Below are 21229 nucleotides of genomic sequence, written 5' to 3' on the forward strand. Positions count from 1 at the left end.
TGTATGATTAAATTGGACAGGCCATTGACATTTCTAACAGGATGAGTACCACTGACCTGTTCACTGATTCCTGTGCCACCATAAACACAGACCGCTCGCAGATTAAGAGGCTTGCAGAACTTCTTACACTCGCGGTGAATTTGAAGAGCAAGCTCTCTTGTCGGTGTCATTATAATGCCTGCAAGTTCAATGAACGGAAGGCTCACGTTTATAATAAATGCAATGTGCCAGTGACGAATCTCTAAATTCCACCACCATTTTAATAAAAAACTTCAAACAAATGCCTTATGACCTTGCAATTAATTAGGGAGCGCCATATTGTAAACTACTGGGCCACCAGTTAACTATGTTACCCTCATTAAATAAAGTTGTCTTATTATTATTATTATATTATTATTATTATTATTATTATTATTATTATTATTATTATTATTATTATTATTATTATTATTATTATTATTATTATTAAAGGTAGTTGTTCATGTTCTAGCCGTGGATGTTTGTAGGGTTTTTTTCTTTTTTTACAACACTAGTAACAGAAATACAATAAAAGTAACTTTACAGTTCACAGCCCGAGTACAGATACTTCTTTCCTCAGAGTTATGGGAACACTTATGAAAGTTTAAGAGAAATTGAAACAATGTTGACTCTCTCCTATCCCTCTCATTTCTACAGATATATATTTTTTTTTTTTGCTTTTTCAAGCATCAACTTGTGTAACTTCCATAGTTTGGTGACCACAAACATGTAAAGCACATTCTGTTTCTAAAACACATGTACTACACTAAAACTTTAAGATGGATTCTGTTCAAAGTTCCAGCAGTGAGTGCAAAAAATAATTAAGTACCAAAAACTTACTCATCGTACGGTAACATTTTATATACTATTTGAAACAACTCACTGAAATTCATTTGTCTAAGTGATCCCATGATAAAACGCTAAAGCATTCTCGAGAAAATTAAAGTCAAACCTCGTGAAAATGTTTAAAACGCGCGCCATTTTGTTTTATACTGGCGTGAAATGTCCATTTTAACTGAAATGTAGATAATTTCAAATCCATTTTTCTCTGGAGGGGTCAGCTTGAGAGCTAAAGTTTTGAAAGGTTTTTGTTAGCTGTGCTTAAACTGTTACCATGCTAAAAGAACTCTGTGGTAACTTTATTATTATGCCTGTATTGCTCGAATGTTTGGTGGAAACCATCTTAATTTTCAAGAGAATGACATCCAATTTCTCCCTACAATATCCATCCATTGTCAAGCAGACAGGTGACGAGAATAAAGAAATTCATCAACTAGGAGATATTGTCTTGATGAACCAGAAAATTCTCAGAACTAATATTTAAAGAAATGTATGTGAATCAGTAAGGAGAGTTTACCTATTGGTCCATCGTCTCTCTCCAGTTCAGGCTGATCCATGACATGGCGGTACATGGGAAGAAGAAATGCTAGCGTCTTTCCACTGCCTGTCTTGGCAATTCCTGCAAAAAGAGAATACCGTACACAAATACTTTAAGATCTGGGCAAAATGGACATGTAATTTCTGTGTGATGTCATCAAAATCTTTAACCTTAACTGCTAATCATTTACAAAGCTCTTTTTTTGTAAAAAAAAAATTACAAAGCTCTTCCTATAAATACCAAAAAATGCCCAAGGCTTGTTTTTGATGAACAGGCTTTTTATGGGCTTATAATCAGGGAGGAGGCGAAGCTTGTTACTGGAATTGTATAGCATTAATTTGGAGACATTTCTGACAACGGGGCTCATAGAACAGTGTTCCAGTCAAAAAAAGGGTCTCAGGTCAAAACCATGACAGGGTCGGCTAGCTGAACTGACAAATTAATTGAAAGCTTCTATTGATTTAGTGGAAGCAGTGAAAATTTGACCTGTTGGAATTCCTCTTAAAAACGTATTTGGAACCTTGCATACGTATGTCTCCTACAAACGTCTGCCATTTTATTCATACACTTTTTAAATGGTCCATTTTGATCGGCTTTCAAAAAAAAAAAGCCCAGATTTCACAGATAGCAAACTCTGTGCCATAAATCTTCAAGGAAACTCATGTTTATAAAACAGCTAAATTTTAGACATTAAAAATCTTACCTATCATATCTCTGCCACTCATGATGGTTGGTATGCCTTGAGCTTGGATTGGTGTGGGCTTCTCATAACCATTCCTTTGAACAAGAGAAAGTGTTATGCTGTGAGTACCTTCAGTGATACACAATTTAAGACACTCCTTATACCCAGGGGGGGTACTCCGGCTTGTAAATGACGGGGATGATCGAAGGATTTTTTTAGGTTTGAAATTTTCAATTCCGGGATTTTTTTGGGTTGGAAAATTTGGCAAGTATTTTTTTGGGTATCTTGATTTTAATAGGGGATTTTTGGGGTATTAAAAAAGAACTAAAGTGCCTTAGCGCGGCGTATTTATGGTATGATGAGTAAAAAACACAAGCGTTCAATTTTTTATGATTTTTTGTGTTCTTTGTGTTATATTATTGCCCCTCCTGGCAATTTAGGGGTAATTTGGTCCAGGGATTTTTGGGGGTAATGTCAGAAGACGGGATTTTTTTGGGTCCTGAGTTTTGCCTCCATTCGATCATCCCCATCATTTAGAAGCCGGAGTACCCCCCCCCCCCTGGGTCCTTATACAGCAAGGGCACCTAGGAGGTGTAGCCTGTGCACAGCTGTCCTGTGCCCCTCACAAAATCGGGGAGTGGGACAAATGTACACAGTCAACGGAAGGTGCTGTGGCCTAACAGTAAGCATGTTGGACTCTAGGGCAAGACACTTTACTCTTACAGTGCCTATTTTCTCCCAGGTCTATTAATGGGTACCAACAAACTAACGCTGGGGGTAACCCTGTGATGGATTAGCATCCTTTCCAGGGGGGAGTAGAAATACTCCTAGCCCCTTAATGCTACAGAAACAGCAATAAGTTCCGTTGGTATGGGCCACGGCTCGACACAGACTTAACCGTTTCCTTATCAAAGAAAAAACTCATCCAACAGCATTTGAAATTACATGTAAGAAAACTGATTTTTTAAGGCCAACAAGGAGAAACATAGCAGCCTAATGCAGCTGATTGTCTTTCACGACTATTTGTATTGAAAAGAAAAACACAGTGAGACAAGCACTTTATGAGCCTGTAAACAAAACAACTGCCATATCATTAACTTACCTTTTGAGGACATCAAGTATTTTCAAGCTAACTCCTGTCTGCGCCCATGTTTTGACAGGTGTTGGACAATCTTTCCCGCGAACTCGAATGTGCTCCAGTTTTGCTCGGAATTCCTCAACCGCTGAAAACGAAAAAGACAAGTTCTTTGAAGACTGTGTGAACTCTTCCGACCCCCTCCTAAACAAGGGAGGGAATACTGCAGAAATGCCTTAACTTGTGAATTTTCAGCTGGATCAAGCAGTCTAATCGTATTAAGAAGCTGCAGAATAGAAAAAATCTTGTTTCCATCCTATGTCTATCCCACAAGGTGCCATGTGGTATTGTGTGGTTCCAAAAAATATCCATACCCACCCCACAGAAGGTCATTGTAAATTCCAAAGGAGTGGGGGGTCAGAGATTCTACTAACCACACAGAAAATGCAGACTGATGTTAGTGAATTTTTTAGCTTGAGTTTTGGACTTATTTTAAAAGTAACTGACAACTGAAGACTTTTAATAGGCCATTTCCGAGAAATGGCCTAAAAATGAAAATGAGTTTCAAAAACAGGTCCATTTTCATACAGACCAAACTCATTTCCATTTGAATGGTTCTGCAAGTAGACTTGTATTGAAACAGAGGCAAGGGATAACTCAGAAATGGCCTAGTTATTGTTCCCTTTTTAGCTGCTATTAGCCATGTTCAAAACGAGCAGGGGACTGGGTACGAATATTCAATATCGATTGCACTGAAAAACTGGGCCCGTCATCTGAAAGAGCATCCAAAAATTAGTAACTCAACCAAATTTGAGAGTTATTGGTTTAAATGCAAAGGCATGGAACTCTTTTAAAAATCGTTAAAATAAGAGAGCTTAGTATGGCTGGATGGACAGCTGTCCCTCCAATCCATACTAAGCTCTCTTATTTTAGCAATTTCAAAAAGTGAACCATACCTATGCGTTTAAACCAATAACTCTCAAATTTGGTTGAGTTACTAATTCTTGGATGCTCTTTCAGATGACGGGCCCAGTTTTTCAGTGCAATCGATATTGAATATTCATACCCAGTCCCCTGCTCGTTTTGAACATGGCTAATTGAATGGTATGACAAGCATAAAGGAATATTATAAAGGAAGTGACAGATCGAGGTACCTTCTGGGGTCATTCTTGCCAGTTCTGGGACTTCAACATAAAAATTCTTTCTAAATGTAGAGTAGTACACTTTTTCATGGTCGACTGCTTGAAGATCCTAATGGTAATAAATAAACAATAAAACATCGGTCATGATATACTAATTATTAATTACCCAGGGGGGGTACTTGCAGTATACATGACGGGGAGGTCCAACATATTTTTTTGGGTTGAAAATTTACACCCTCGGTATTTTTTTGGATCAAGAGATCTGTCATGTATTTGTTTAGGTCTTAAAGTCTGTTTGATTGAATAAATCAGTAACGAGGTGCTAGGTCTTGTACTTTTTGGGGTAGAAAATTTTGATGCCAGGTATTTTTTTGGGTGTAAAATTTCAGGCTCGTGTATTTTTTTGGGTTCGCAATATGAAGCTCCGTCGGACCCCCCCGTCATGTATACTGCAAGTACCCCCCCTGGGATTAATTACTTGCAGAAAGTTCTATTTTGTCAGATTTATTTGGTAACATGTTTGTCCTAGTCATTTCACTCTTTGAACTCTTACAATTGATATATTTTACATATTCATGTATTATCTATTAACACCAGGAACACTTAACTCCTACCTTCTTCTTCTTGGTTTTGAAGTGTGCGTACGTTGATTCAATAGTCTCCTCTTCCACCTCCTCCTCTGAGGAATACTAAAATAAAAGCAAACAAAAAGGTAAACTTAGTCCAGCTGCTGTGTTGTCGTCAAATAAAATAATGTCCTGGTACCTCTGCAAGTCTGAGTAACACTATTTGCCATAATTTTTTTGTACATACAATATGCCCTGTTCAACAGAACTAAGCAAAGCAAAATTGACAAAATATTAGCTGCTAAAAATAATGTTTCTGACCTCCATTGCATCTTGATCATTTTCCATCAATTCACCTTTGGTTGGATCCTAAAAAATTAAGAAGACATGCTAATTAATTCTTATTTTCTTAAGGCCTGGCCAAACGAGACGCAAGTGGACAAACTTGCATTTACTTGCATCGCCATTTGGCCTGGACTTGCGTACACTTGCATTGACTTGCGATGACTTGCGTTCACTTTGGTCGAGATCAAATTTGCACGCAAGTCAAAGCAAGTTTTTCATTGTTTGGCCACCCAATGCAAGTCAACACAAGTTTTGTTGCTTACAGTACTTCAAATGTGACCTTATTTGGGAAAACCGGGCTTAACGAAAATAGCGTTGTAACGTATTATCAATGCATTTACAATGCTTTGATAATGCATTTACAACGCGTTGATAATGCATTTACAACGCATTGGAAATGATTCTCAACGCATTCACAATGTTATTCAGTCCGTTGTGAAAACGTTGGAAATGTTCGAAAACGTTTAGTAACGAATAAAAGATGTTTCTTGACGCGTTGGCTGCTTTTTCCAACGTTAAAATGGGAATGTTTCGCAAAAGGTTGAAATACTGGAAAATATTTCGCTCTGTTTCAATAAAGACGTCAAAATTCGGCATCAGAGAGAAAAAAAGTTTTTTTTTAAGAACTGCAAGCATAAAGAGCCAAGACTACGAAAATAATAATTATGTTTCGCTCCCGAACTCATACTGCGCCGTGCGTGACTTTTGGATGACATGAACCGTCCCAACAATGAACTGGCGATTAAGTTTTACTCGGCAAAGGCATTTAAGAGATTTTTATGAGACATAAAGTCTTCTGTTTAAAGTTTTCTGCGTTTGTAAACTGGATGAAACTGAACGGTTTACAAATCTTTTCAGAAAAATCTGAAAAAGAATTTATACGAGGCAGACACGGCAGACAATGTAGCGCCGCATGACTGTTTACCCGACGCAAAAAAAATTAAAGTTTGCGCCTTTTATTTTTATGCTGTTTTATTGCAACGGCCAGCGAAGCGAAGCTTTTATTGATAACTTAACAGCAGACGGGTTTAATCGGCACCAGTAATGGAGAGTTGTGGTCGCCGAATAAAATATATTTATCTTCAGAACTTGTTGCGTGCATGCGATTATAGAAGAGATCGAATGTCATTTGAAACTCAGACATGCAGGATGATTTCATTCGACGCCACTTCGAAGTTTATTTTGCATTCATAGCGTTTTGCAAAATTACAGGAAAAGTCCGTGTATTTGATGAGTTTCTTCTCGAAATTTAAAGCGAAATTAATGATGCAAGTGGCTCAGAAAAATCTGAAAAATAATTTTATCCTCTCTTGTTTATACAAAGCAGACACAGCAGACAATGTAGCGCCGCATGACTGTTTACCCGTCGCTAAAAAAATTAAAGTTTTCGCCTTTTATTTTTATGCTGTTTTATTGCAACGGCCAGCGAAGCGAAGCCTCTATTGATAACTTAACAGCAGACGGGTTTAATCGGCACCAGTAACAGAGAGTTGTGGTCGCCGAATAAAATATATTTATCTTCAGAACTTGTTGCGTGCATGCGATTATGGAAGAGATCGAATGTCATTTGAAACTCAGACATGTAGCATGATTTCATTCAACGCCGCTTCGAAGTTTATTATACATTTATAGCGTTTCGCAAAATTACAAGAATAGTCCGTGTATTTGAAGAGTTTCTTCTCCAAATTCAAAGCGAAATTAATGATGCAAAGTGGCTTTATAATACGCTGTAGAGAATTTCGAAAACTGGCACAACAGTCCCCCGGGAATAGTCCCGTGAATGATTCTAAATGCTCGGTGATTTCGTTTTCGAATGTTTCAAAACACGTTAAAAATATTTTGAAAATATATTAAATTGATTTTGCAACGCATTTCGTTTTCGCTGAGAAACATTTCTAAACGATTTTCTTCAACGCATATTCAATGCATTAAAAGTGTTCTTCAACGCGTTTTCAATGCATTGAAAATGTTCTTCAACGCATTTTCAACGCGTTGAAAATGCATTTGCAACGCGTTGAAAATGCATTTCCAACGGAAAAACGGCACAACGCTATTTTCGTTAAGCCTGCTTTTCCCAAATAGGGTCACAAATACTGAATCGTAGCACGCGCAGTAGCATTTAAATGGCTTTTTTGACAACTTGGTGCATTTGGCCACCCAACGCAAGTTTTTACGCAAGTTAAACTTGCCGACTTCTTGCGCCCACTTGTGCTGCTGTTTGGCCAGGGCATTATAATATTTATTTTTTTTATTATTATTTTTTTATTTTTCTTGATCAACCTTTAAATGTTTACTAACATATCTAACTAATGTTGAGTTATATTAAATTTACAACTTTAGGTATTCAGTACTTTCATTTGGTGCTGTTTACCAGATAAAATGCTTATGATATGTGTGGCATTCAAATGAAAGCTGTTGAGCAGTACTTATGTCGTACATGAGGTCTAACTTTTGGTTCTGTGGGTGGCGCACTACATTAATTACAAATTAAACTATGTAAGAACATCTCATTGTTAATTTTCGTAAGGCTGACTGTTGATTGGTAAGTAGGTGTTGTATTATGTATGTCTGGTTTATTTGTTTAATCATTTTAATTTTAATTAACCCCCTGTGTCAGGTTTACTGCATTATTATAAAGCAAAATTTCAGTTTCAAAAAATTCCCCAATGGCCTTTTGGCTAAGGGGGGTACTCAGGATTTCAAGAAACAAGGAAGATTGAATGGGGGCGAAAATCAGGACCCCAAAAATATCCCTAGGGCTTCCAACATAACCCAAAAATATCCCTAGATCAAAAAAGGACCCCTCAAAAATCAACACCAAAACATGTTTGTTTGTACTTTATTTGCAGAACTACACAGCCAAGGCACTACCATGAATACCCAAAAAAACTTGCCAACTTTTCCTCCCATCACTTGAAATCCCGAGTACCCTGCCTGGGCCTGTTGGAAGGCTGTAGGTAACCTGTTGGTAAACTGTCAGCCACCAGTTGACCCACAGACAGTGGAGGGGAGCTGTCCTTCACACTTACCCTAATGTGTTACTCACCCTCTTTTTGGTTTTGGTGACGACGTGATGTATCACCGTGGCCTTCCCAGCTTTGCCAACTTTCTTCTTCTGATCCACAGCATTGATTTTCTTCACCTGTTAAATTATAAGGTAAACAATGCTGCATTTTACTGTTGATTATCTTTTTTATTTGTCAGCTGAGAAACCTGTAGTCAACTTTAAGCCACATGGGGCAGGGGAGTATAGACAAGGGTTTGACAGCAATTGTCTACCATTAGTGGGGACTTTTGACCATTTAATTGGACTTTGTAACAACATTTTATTGAAGTTGAGTGACTTCCTTGACCATTAACAGTTTTTTGACTATCCACACAATGCACATCGATATCCAACTCAAAGGCTAAAAAAGCTGACTTTTAACAAGAGTGAGGCGCCTTTAAAGACAATGAAAAGAAATATTTAAAAATTAAAAGCTTATGTGTAATAATTACTCATTAATCTACCTCTTTGCTGACGTCAGCCATAAAAGCATCCAGGGGGTCAACATCGTCATCTTCCTACAGAGGAAAAGAGCACACACACTGTTCACACCTTCAGTCATTTTGCAACAATATTAGCCATCAAACTCAAGAATTATAACTTATAAGAAAACATTATTGTGTGATTTGCATTGATCTCATGGTTATTACTGTGTAGTTTTACAGTTGTAGTCTGCCAGTGTCACACCTTACTCTTAACTCATGTATATAGAGTGAAAGTGTTTCCCTGAAAGATGTCATATAAGGTTGAAGCCACCCAGTTATACCATGTTGTTAGTGCTCTGCGACATTTTTGCTATCAACATTGATCTCAGTGTTCAAAGTTGGGATAATTCTGACTGAATAAGGCAGATGCTTAGGAAAAGTAGGTAAAGTCTGCATACGAGCCGTGTGGCCAATCACTTGCACAAAGTGACTAGGAGTATTCCTACTCCTCCCTGGTTGGGATGCTTGTCATCACAGGGTTAAACCCCAGCATTAAATTTGCCGGCACCCATTTATACAAGGGGAGAGAGGCACTTCATGTATGACAGTAAAGTGTCTTGCCAAAGAACACAAGACAGTGACCCTGGCCAGGGCTCAAACCTGGACTGGACCTGGGGGGACTAACCACCCCGGAGGGTGGTTAGTCAATATTTTTAGCCATAATGGTCTCCTTTAGGGTTACACACGAAGAAATATACAAACATAATTTTTTCTATTCATAGTTTTTTGGTATCTTTTAGAGGTCAAGAAAAGTTTGAGCCACACCCAGATTGGTCTCTTTTAGGGGTCCTTTTCAAAATTTCCGACAAGCATCCCCGTCCGTTTCACATAGGAGTCCCCCCACCCCGGGCTAACCACTAACCTTTAGACCACTGTGCCTGCCACTGAGGCACATGCCTACCCCACTGTTCAAAGAATCCACAATTAACCTTGCAATTAAAAAGATCCTTCCCCCATCTTTCACAGGACCCCTAAATCACCTCCCCACGGCAAATAAGAACACGATTAAAGAAAACCCAAACACACTTACGGGCTCCTCTTTAACTTTTCCATTAGAAACACTTGTATTATCTTTTTTATCTGCAACAGATGTTAAGCTGTATAGAGATTGAACTAAACAATGCACAAGCTCAGTCACAAAGTAGGAGGCAGACTGTCAGTATTGAAGTCAGTGTCTTAAAGCTTGAAGACACTTTTTTCTTTCGCTTTTTTGTTGCATAAGAACACTAGACAATTTGTTGTGTTGAATGTGGTTTAAATTATTTTTGGTTTAGAATTTTTCAAACTACATGATGTTTAATTTTTATTTTTTTCATTGTCTCATATTCATTATCATAATTCGAAACAAGGAGAAATAAAAATCAAACTGGTTTGAAAAATGTTTTAAACTAAAAATAAATTTAAACCACAAAAGTTACACTTGCACTTTACTATTAAAATAGTGAAAATTTACTCAAGTCATTTAATTATTCTACTGTTTTAGGCCGTCAGTATTACAGACAGTCTCTAGGATGTCTGGTACAATTCTCTACTTGAAAGCAAGTAGAGTAAAATAATAACATTACTTACTACTTGTGCCTTTCTTAAGTTTCGGTTCATCCTCAGCATCCTGCCATAAAAAGTAAAAGTAAAAAGTCAATGAACTACACAATTTTCTTTACATTTTTTTGTTTTTATTTAGGAGTTACATTGCAGAAAGTGTAAAACGTTTGTTGTTCATAAAGTCTGCATACAAGCCTAGTGGCTCATTAGGCCAGGGCTTATTCTAGTTTCCATAGCATGAAGTGACTACGAGTATTTCTACTCCCTCCTGGATGGGATGCTAGTCCATCACAGGTTTACCCCTCAGCATTAAATTTGCCAGTTCCCATTTATACACCTGGGTGAAGAGTGGCACCAAGGAAGTAAAGTGTCTTGCCTAAGAACACACCCAACCCAGTGCCCGACGCCGTGCCCCAGCTAGGGCTTGAACCTGGACCACTCGATCGGAGACCATAGATAAATCCCTTTTAAGGACGTTCACGCTAATTGTTTATGCGCATCCTTACTGCGCACATAATTCATGTCGCAACGTCGCGCCACGTCATGCATCAAGCGCGCGAGCTGAAGAAATTTTCTAAGCACATATAGGGCTGGTGGTTGTCGCGTTAACTTTGCTTGCAATTAACTCTCTTAGATGCTCGGTGACCCCCATATTTTTTTCAACGGATCACATTTTTTGACGATTATCTATGTTTTGCAAAAAAAATTAAAAAAATCTATCGATTAAAAGTTCGATTTTTTTGGTCACACGTACATTCGAATGCCTCTTTTTGAGCTTTTCGTTTTGCTGTACGACGGTTTCAAATATCGCTTTCCGGGTTAAGTATTACAAAAGGTTGGCAACACTAGAATTTTTTTTATGCAACAGACCAACTTCTACAAAATAAGACTAAGATCATTTGCCTCTCTTTTCTCATCTTGGATATTTTTAAATATAAATCCTGTAAACCATGTTGAATTGCGTGCGCCAATTTTTCAGAATCAGGGTAGTTTTCCACACGCTTTATCTCTGAAACGAAGTCGGTGACCCCCACATGTTTTTAAATTTCTAACACAAGTAACTTATTATCTGGCTGCTGTAAAAATTTTAAAAAAATCTATCGACTAGAAATTTTTCGCGCGAACGTCCTTAAGGGCTTGGACTTTGGTTAAAGAGTCATTAAAAACAGTAATTTCTGAATGTTGACAAAGAATACCAGTCTTTAATTGTTTCAAGATATTGTGATATGCAGTTCAAATATCGATACATTCAACTCTCTCTAAGACGGACACCGTCGGGGCCGGCTCTTATGTACTGTCCATCTAAGAGAGATGTCCATCTTATAGGGTGTTTAGCAGGGACAGGACCAATTCAAGGTGTACGTCTTACAGAGGTTTCAGGTAAGAGAAAGTTTACTGTATTCATATTGTGACAAAAAATATTGCGGTTCACCAGTGCATCGTTCCAGCAGTAGGAAAGTTATGAGAATTAGGGAGCTGATGATCTGCTCAGGAAAAAGTCTTGACTGAAATCTAAATTCTTCCAAGCATGATTAAGGTAATAATATTAATAACAATAATAAGTAAACGTATAAAGCCTGTTAGGAGAACTTAGCTATGATCACAGCTCAGAATACCGACCTGCACCTCTTCCTTGACCCCTTCTGTTTCATCTTCTTCTTCGTCATCATCCTCGTCATCCTCAAGACTCCATACTTTTTTCTTCTTTTGCTGATATTCGCTCACAGTTTCTTCACTCTCCTGTTTGTCTTCTTGCTCTTTTTTACGCTGGGCTCTCCATGCCTCTATTCTGATATGTTACCATGAAATAAAAATGTCATTATTTTGCAAAAACATTTCGTTAAAGTCTAGATTGATTTCAGTCCACAGCGTTTACCATTTTGTTTGAGTCATTTTAACTCCTATTGAAAATATTTTGGACTCATTAAAAATAAATTTCTCATACCTTTCTCTTCTCTTTTGCATCTCATCTTCTAATCGTTTCTGTTCTGTATCCTATGGAAGAAAATTTCATCAAATTAACAGTGATGAGATTCTTTTTCTTGCATTATTGATACAAAATTGCACACACCACCAGCGTTTTAAAATAAAGGAGCTGATCATAACTCGAGTAAATTGTCCAGAATAGGCCAACTTAGGACTAGTGTTAAAAACAAGAAACAATGAAAGTCCCCAAGAGTTGAAGAGAGTTGAACCCTCCTCGATTATCATTCAAGCCTGGCCAAACGAGGATGATCCAAATGCATATGAGTTAATGTGGATAATAGCAGATGTTAGGAGAGGTAAGTAAGGATGGTGGAGGGGGGGGGGGGGTTCAGAGACAGTGAGGGAGGGGAGATGTTTTAATTTTTATTTTCTACTTATTATAAACTAGATTTAGGTTAAAGAAATAACCTACCGGTAGGTTGAAAAAAATGACCTAACACTAATTTTGACTTCTAACATTATTCATTATCATATATTATTGTACACAAGAACAAAGGAAGATCCCACTTTGTACCAAGGGTAAAGTTGAACAACTACAATCACAAGCAGTACATAATCTTGTCATATACATGTACCTTGTCATCCTCAACACGTTTTTCATCTACGCTTGAACTTGTAACATCTTTCTTTGACTGAAAAAAAGGAAAATTAACTGTGAGAGTGATGTACATACTGATCAAGAGAAGACTGAACAAGTATGCATCAATCTGTGGGAACACTTTCTCAACAAAACATGACTAATTGAAATCAGCACCTCTTTGGGTTTTTTGCTATCTTTGGTTCGATCTGAGCTGTCATCTTCATCTCGCTTTCTCTTGTCTCGGCTGATACAAAACAAAAACAATCATTCATAAATCAGTAATTGTTTTTAAAAAAATGACGATTAGTCTGTCTAGTCAATGCAGTCATGTTTGCACAGTGGCCTTAAGTACATTTAATTTTGAATTCAGAGGTCTGGCCTTGAGTTTAGCTGGAGACATCAAACATGTTATATTCCAGGGTTGGGTTGTTCAAAGCACAATTAAGAATGCACAATTAAGTAGAATGATGTCAGTTTTTTAACTTTTTAGTGAGGTTTTTTCTATTATATTCTTTGTCCTCCAGTTTTGACATTTTCTTACCTCAAACTCCACAAAATTAAACCCCCAAATATTATTATTATTAATATTATTCTGGGTTATTTTTAATCGGCCTTCGAAAAACCTGGTCCTGGGAATATACATTTTATTAAACAGTTTCTGATTACATTTGAATCCCAATTGAACCTTCAAGGGAAATCGAAAAAGCAATCCTCCAAGTTAAGACCATTTTAGTCGCCATGGCGACTAAAATTTTGGAGCTGGCGACTTAATTTGAACTAAGGTCGCCAGCCTGGCGACTAAAATTGAGAGGAATGATTGAAAGCATCAGCTTAATTTGCTGACTAAAATTTTTCACTGGCGACCAAAACTTGAGTAGTTGGTGGACAAATGACCACTAAGGAAAAAAGTAAACTTAGAGGGTTGAAAAGGTTCGAGATATCGGGAGTTCAAGTTATTGAAGGAAAAAATTAGAAAGAAAACAACCTGAAGGGGAATCGGAAAAGGTTCAAGTTAGCAGGAAGTTCGAGATTCAACTGTATAGTGCCTCTTCCCAACCTCAAGGTATAAATAAGTCTGGTACTATTTGGGATAACCTGTGATGGAAATATTTAAAGCATTTCAGATATTAAGCTAATATCACATGCCTGAGCCAATCAAACTATAGAAAATTTCTTCACCAGCACTGTACACTGGTTAATCTGTTAGGATTATTTTACCAACCTGCTTTTGGATTTTCGTTGCTCCTTATCTGGACTTCTACTTCTTGATCGTGAACTAGAAGAACTTGACTTGTTGCGGCTTCTTGATCGTCTTTTTCTATCTTTTTCACGACCTCTGTCTCTTTCCTTGCTGCGAGGTCTCTCTTTCCTTGTTTTCTTTTCAATGCTTCTGCTTCGAGATCGACGCTTACGCTGAACTTCTTTCTCCTTCTTCTTATAATTAGGGCTACGACTTCGGCTCTTTGACGACGCACTGTGAGACGAGCCACTCACTGATCTTTTTCGCTTTCTTTCTTGCTTTTGCTCTCGCTCTCTTGGCTTACGACTTGTTTTATCTCTTCCCTTTTCCTGGCTCTTACTGCGAGATCTCCTTCGCTCCTTGTATCTTTCTCGACTTCTGGAGCGACGGTTCCTGTCGCGACTGCCTGATCTGGACCGAGATCTTCTCTTACGTGACCTGTTTAAGGAAAACAACATTTTCATCAAAGCTGAAAATAATTTATGTTGTATATTTAATCGTTTTGAACAGTATTGGCAACGTGACATAATTCCTTTTGTGAATATTAAACAATTATTCGCTGAAATGGAGGTAAATATCCCCCACATTTACCCACACTTAGGTGAATAATTGTTTTAGTATATACCACACAAGTTAAATAACTAGACAACCAAAACATTACTTTCGGTAAAAAAAAAAAAAGGACACACAAAGGCAGTTTGTTTTTCTTTAGCTGCTCGGAGGTGAATAGTACTTTGCTAATCACCTCTGAGTTAACCAATCAGCACACACGAAAAGCAATATTCACTAGTGTGGTATATACTAGTGCTAGTTTCTTTATACTATCTTTTTAGTTAGCAAATTAACAAATGTTAGTTTTACTGTGTACTATGAGAATCAGTTTGAAGTGTTTTTTATTAGTGATACCCTGGACTTAAACTACATTGTATTAAGAGTTTAAAGGCCCCAGCAAAACAAGGAAACATGTTTCCATAATAATTATTTCCTTGTTTTGCCATGGTTCTATGCCACGCAGATAAATGGAATTTTTCTGCAGTGTAGCAGAAGCAGATTTTGCTTCTTGGAGACAAAAATTGAAGCTGGAAACAATGCTTCCTGTACTATGGCAAAACTGGAAAAAATTGGGGAAACCTGGCAATAAAAAATAAATAAAATGATAAATATGTTTATAATGGTCATGCACTTAGCTTCATATCTCAATGAGATAGCTAGTTTACAGGCATGCCACTGAAACAGAGGAAACAAATAATTTTAAAATGAACATAACAAGGTTAAAAATCCCAACTGGCAGGAGGCAAACCAGTTGGCTATATACAAAGTGTGGTCGAGGATTTAACTCGGGACAACCGAGAAACAAATCCAGCTAGTGACAGGGGCAGGTCTTGAACCGGGGACCTCCGGATTACAACACCAGCGCCCTAATGGCTAAACCACTCGGCCACGCTTGCCTCCTGGCAAGCTACAAATGTTCCTCAAAACTGGTTTTCTCTGGCTTTTAGCAGGAACACCTCCATGAATTTGTGATGTTTAGTGACATGTATAATTTCACTCACTTGGTGTCTCTTCCCATCTGTTACAGTGATGTTCAATAATTCTGAGTTTTCCTGCAAAAAAAATCAGTCATGATAAATTGGAACTTGTTCAAGTGGTGAGGAACAAGAACACTGTCCATCTCCAAATTGTCTTTTTCACATGGCCTAAGAATAATCAATACCACATGTATTTCTGATAATATTAATGCATTTGTTGGGCAGAGAGTTGAACTTGTTAAGCAAACTGATGGTGATTTAGTTCACCAAGCTTATCATTCAAATCTTATTAGACACCAAATCTATCAACTAAGCATGGAACTCACACTTTTGGTGTGAGACTCAAGCTTCTGTCTTGAGACTCAATCTGGTGAATTTCTGGTGCAAGACTTGATTACTCTAATTGGCTAATAAATGTAGCACGTATCTATTATAGCATGATCAGGTGACCATTTTAAAAAAATGGCTACTATTTCGGTCAAGAACAATAAATAGCCCCCCCCGGGGGGGGGGGGCACTCCCATACATGAGCTATATAGGTATGTGCCGCTGTGAAGGGTATGGTTTTCAAGCAGTTTAGTCTGGGATAGGGTATAGAAATCAGAGAGTTTTGGTCTGGAAAAGGTTAGCATTTGCCGGGAAACTGATCGGTGGTTTGACGAATTAAGTCCAGAATAGAAATAGAAACTCAGAAGAGAAAGAGGATCTCCTAAACGTTAATAAAAACATTGCGGCATCATTGTTGACCTGGATGGTTTTCCATTAAAACACTGATAGTGATACAGTTCTAAAAAAATGCAAGTCTGGGATAGGGTAGGGATTTTCGGTGTCTAGTCTAGTATAGGGTTGCAAAAATCAGCTGAAAATGGTCTAGTATAGGGTAAGGCCTTCAAATTCCCAGTGGTACACCCCCACCCAAAAATATACAGGGTGCCCCCCCCCCCCCGGGTAAATAGCTCTGGGGCCTCACAGCTGTCCTAGTATATTAGTATGAACCAGAGTCGTAAAATGGCCTCAAAATGCAGGAACATTTACCGGGGGCAAGCCCCAGACCTCTTAGGCAGCTTGCCCCTGCAGTGCTCAGAAAATTAGTAGCCATTACTCTCAAACCAGCTGACCAACAGAAAAACTTGGCATTTATGAATCACGGCTTAACTGCAGAATACCCTGCCACTCCAAAGCTATACTTAAGCAGTGGCTACGCAGCTATGCGGTTACGTGGCAACAGCCGCAAAACCACTGTTTTAGGTATAGCTTCAGAATCGCTTCAGAATCGCGGCTTAACTGCAGAATACCCTGCCACTCCTAAGCTATACCTAACACAGTGGCTATGCAGCTACGCGGCTACATGGCCACGCAGGCATGTAGCCACATAGCTGCATAGACAGTATGAATATACCTCCTTCTTTAATCTATGAGTGAGCCACATAGCCTCGTAGCCATGTAGCCGCTGTTTCTCGGGTATTGCTTTGAAGTGGCAGGGTATTCTGCTGTTACTCACTTATGAGAAGCACTTTTACCTCTACGGGTAATAAATCTCTCATATTCGCAAGAAGCTTAGCACGTGTAGTAAAAACCACAAATACGTGCACTACACTTTGATTTGGAGAATATTTAGAGATGCCATCGAACGTATGGAGCCTATTCAGTTATATAGACCTTTATGCCAGTGACAACAGTGTGTGCTATCTAAGGAGATTCACTCAATACTTCAAAATATAAACTTAATTTCGATAAATGAAGCATGCATGCTACTTGAACCGTCAAGCGAGCAGCGATCATGTATGTTTTTCTATTGAGGCTCAAGGTTTGTAAAGCAAAACTTGAATTAAAAGTCGCATACATAACAACACACCTACCTATAGGCAAGAATCTGGCTTGTTCTATCGGTGGAGGATTTTATAACATGATTGTTTTTCAAAGAAATCATTCAACATAATTTTTGGACGACGGAAAGAGGACGATCAATCGACTCATTCCCAGTCCTTTATGAGGTAATCTTGGTCAGCGGCAAACCGGCAACCGGCGGTAGGTACGTCATGTATGGGAACCCAACTGGTAGTTCCCAGTCACTGTGCCGTGAGATCCCTTATGCAGAATGCAAACTCTTATCTACCAATGATTAGGGTTGTCTGCAAGTTGCCAGACTACGAGCAGTCCCTATTTTTTTGCAGAGTCCGTCGAGCTTGAAGCGAAATTTTTTTCAAAGAGTCCGTCGAGCTTGAGGCAAAAAAAAAAATTACGCGCGGGGGGAGGAGGCGGGGCGAGAGGAGATTCAGGAGAAGCGCCCCAAGCTCGACGGACTCTTCGAAAAAAAAATTACCTCAAGCTCGACGGACTCTGCGAAAAAATAGGGACTGCTCGTAGTCTAACAAGTTGCTCGAAATTTCCCAAAAAAAGGCTTGAAATTTCTCAAAAAGTTGCCCAAAAGTTGCTCCAAAAAATCCAATGTAAAAAGTAGCTTTTTAGTAAAAATGTTGCTCGAAAGTTGCTGTTGCAGGCCCATCCAAGTAAAACCAGATAGCCTGACACTCGGGTTATTTTATCATATGCAAATATGTTTATAGACGAAACGAATTTAAACCAATGATACTTCACTGTCAATGTAAGAGTCTATTGAAGGAAGTTAAGTAGAGCGCTATTCCTATCGACTAAAAAAGGAACATAGTATTCAATACGCAAAACATTTGACTCTCGCTTACCAAAAAATCACATTCCGCATTAATGATTGCGTGGCTTTCTCGCGGCTTTCTCGCTGAATTGATTTAATGCATAAAAATCTTCACAAAAATATCTGAAAAAGTTCATAAATGCACTCTATTTGAATCAAACATATTTCTCGTAATTACAAGGGATAAATGTTAATCGCGTATATAAAAGAAGTTTAAAATATTTGCCACTAAAGATTGGTGTGCGTGCTTTTCTCGCAGTTTTGACTAAGTTATTCAAGGCATAAAAGTCTTCACAAAATTTTTTGACAAATTCTTTAACGATTTCGGTTTGAATCGAACATCATAAATTCTTTCTCGGAGCTGCGAGGAATAAATTTTGATCGCGCATATAAAAAGAAGTGTGAAATGGCACACCCATAATTTTGCAGTTGGTCCGTTGAAGTACGAAATGTGAGGCGAGCGGCGATCTACTTTTTTCTCCATGTGCTTCCTTCAGATAAGTCCACGGTTTCTATCTTTCTTCGTGACACTGTTATTTGTTTAGTTACTATGTAATAGCTTTAGTTTTTGGAATTTCGCTAGCCTTTCACGTTTGGCCTTAAAACGGTCTTATCACAGTTGCTTCGCGAAATTCAGCCGAGTTGCTCTTCGGCCACGCCGTGGAAAACGAGCACTAACTGCCGTGTATATTCAGCGACGAAGACAGTGTACATTTTCACTCTTTCACAAAACGAAACCCTAAATGATTCACCGGGAAATTCATTCTGATTTTTCTCCATTCTGTTTCCATAGCCTTGTTAACAGTCGCTCCAAAAAAAATATTCCATACGCTGAGAGAGTTATAAGCACGTATTGGGAGCGAGAAAGTAAAATTTGCTTATTACATTTAGCTGATGTTGGTGTATTGTAGTTTGTTGTTCGTTTTGCGCAGGATATGAGTTTTGAAGAAATGTATTACAGCAATTCTGGTTCTTGGTTTCAGGGTAGACTGATCATTTCTTTGTGGATATTTGGCTGTTGAGCCAAATCCCGGCGCCTCGCCGTTTCAAAGAGTTGAGGTTTGTTTTTGAACTGTTTGATCTGTTGAAGTGAGAAATATCTATGTGAGAGTCACTTTGCCAACGCTTTCAAAAGTCGCTGCAAATTATTTTTCAAATATTACACCTTAAAATATACACAATAACTAATGCTGTTTCCTCCGTTTTCTCCAGGATACCGGAACAGAGATCCGAGTACTGTGTAACTTCAAAAAAAAACTTGAATTCTCGAGTAATCGTTCAAGTCTAGCCTGTGCTCTTCGCCTCTGGCTCCAGTTGACCATTGGAAGCATCTTTCAGATAAGTCAATCATAATTTGTTTTTGTTTTTTAATTTACACTTTTTAAACAGTTTTGGTTCTTACTTCTGGAGTGTTTTACTGTCGAGTGTCTTTCAGTTTACCGAATCATTATCGTTTTAATGTGACACCGATTTCTTAGGAGTAACATAAAAATAATGTTAGAGCTGAGCATTAAAGGTTAAAGAGACTGTATCACGGATTTAAGCTAAATTTAGGCATGGGAAATGACCATCAAATTCAGTGAAATATAAAAATAAGCTCTTAAAACAGTGAAGGAACATTTCAATTACACACCAAATACAAAAGAAGGTATGGATGCCTAAAAGCGACGAAGATTGAAACAGATTGCGGTACGGGTTTTTGAAAATATTGTTGGGCTGAACAGTTTTCAAAGTTAATCTTGTTTGCTTGTCACTTTACATTATAATGCCCGGGAGACACACTTGGTTGCAATGAAGCTATGGTTTTGACATTTAGATCCATAGAAGTAATTTCAGTCTTTGCAAACATTAAGTTTCATATTGAGTGTTTGGCAAAAATATACCTTTATAAAATGTTTCTACACAAGAGGGGACATGTTGCAGCAACAAGACATTAAGCGTGTAGGGGAACTTGCTAATGGAAAACCGATTGCCTAAAAAAACTACATCTCCGCATTCAAGACTTAAACCCCAAATGTAAAGTAAGTAAAGATGTTGAAAGAAAGAGGAAACGCAAGTTATATTGACATTTTGTCCGTTTACTCCAGGTTAAAAAAAAGATGGACGAAAGGAAAGTGCATGGGCTCCTGAGTGCAATTATTTTGGATCGAAGTGTGAATCTCTTGGACTCTGACGCAAGTTGACAACTGGGACATCTTATTTCAGTTAAGTATATTATGGTTTTCTTATTTTTCTTGTCATTTACCATGATTATAGACTGAGAAGTGAACATAATGTCCCTGTTGTCTTTCAATATTAAAAAATGACAACTATTTTGTCGAGAAAAATCATAAGGGGGTGAATTATCGACAAAGGAATCAAAAAAGGCGCAAAAACAACACAAAATTTCTAATAAGAAGGAATATTACGAAGCATTTTAACAACGGGAACAAAATCTACGCGTAATTTTCGAAAAGCTATGTTTACCTACATGCATTTAATTAACGCGAATAACCGTGTGATATACGTCTGCATGCATTTAATTAACGCGTATTTGATGCTTTATGCGTCAAAATTTTTATGGCTACCCATAGGCGTACGAGGCGGGGGGGGGCGAGGGGGGCTGCAGCCCCCCCAGTGCCAAAATGTTTCGGGCAAAATGCTTGGAATTCGGGCAATAAGCCAAGAGAAAAAAATAAAAAATAAGCCGAAAAGTTTAGTCAACATTAAGTTCAAAACTTTGTGGTTCGAAAGTCCAAATTTCTCATTCATCTGCTTTCATTTCTTCTTGCAAATTGCTATATCATCTTCGATTTTTCTCAAAAAATTCTGCGTGAGCCCTCAGTTTGATTCAAATGCAATCAGTTTTACCATAGTTTGAGCGTTTGCGCGCGGTGGATTTAGTACAAGACCTTGAAACAGTGCTGTTTTAAATGTAATGAAGCTAATGCTTTCGACTCAGATG

At 38.1% G+C, this 21229-nt stretch overlaps 1 protein-coding gene across 4 annotated transcripts in view; it reads right to left on the reverse strand.

The window, feature by feature from the left end:
- Positions 1–17592, reverse strand: part of LOC144660146 (putative ATP-dependent RNA helicase DDX46) — a 33021-nt gene extending 15429 nt beyond the window's left edge. The window contains exons 1-18 of one of the 4 annotated variants that reach the window (XM_078520710.1): positions 17477–17592; positions 15639–15690; positions 14068–14523; positions 13020–13089; positions 12841–12897; positions 12225–12274; positions 11900–12068; positions 10307–10346; positions 9768–9817; positions 8717–8770; positions 8253–8348; positions 5183–5230; positions 4910–4984; positions 4308–4404; positions 3181–3301; positions 2100–2173; positions 1376–1477; positions 57–178 (exon numbers count right to left, since the gene is read on the reverse strand). In XM_078520710.1, the coding sequence (XP_078376836.1) occupies positions 57–178; positions 1376–1477; positions 2100–2173; positions 3181–3301; positions 4308–4404; positions 4910–4984; positions 5183–5230; positions 8253–8348; positions 8717–8770; positions 9768–9817; positions 10307–10346; positions 11900–12068; positions 12225–12274; positions 12841–12897; positions 13020–13089; positions 14068–14523; positions 15639–15655 (1698 nt within the window). In that variant the 5' untranslated portion in view covers positions 15656–15690; positions 17477–17592. Of the gene's footprint in view, positions 1–56; positions 179–1375; positions 1478–2099; positions 2174–3180; positions 3302–4307; positions 4405–4909; positions 4985–5182; positions 5231–8252; positions 8349–8716; positions 8771–9767; positions 9818–10306; positions 10347–11899; positions 12069–12224; positions 12275–12840; positions 12898–13019; positions 13090–14067; positions 14524–15638; positions 15691–17467 lie in introns of all 4 variants that reach the window. The other 3 variants (XM_078520707.1, XM_078520708.1, XM_078520711.1) reach the window with 3 other exon arrangements.
- Between the last annotated feature and the right edge of the window lie 3637 nt (positions 17593–21229).

Source organism: Oculina patagonica, chromosome 7 (assembly GCF_052425735.1).
Source record: "Oculina patagonica isolate OP01 chromosome 7, crgOcupat, whole genome shotgun sequence".
Classification (NCBI taxonomy): Eukaryota; Metazoa; Cnidaria; class Anthozoa; order Scleractinia; family Oculinidae; genus Oculina; species Oculina patagonica.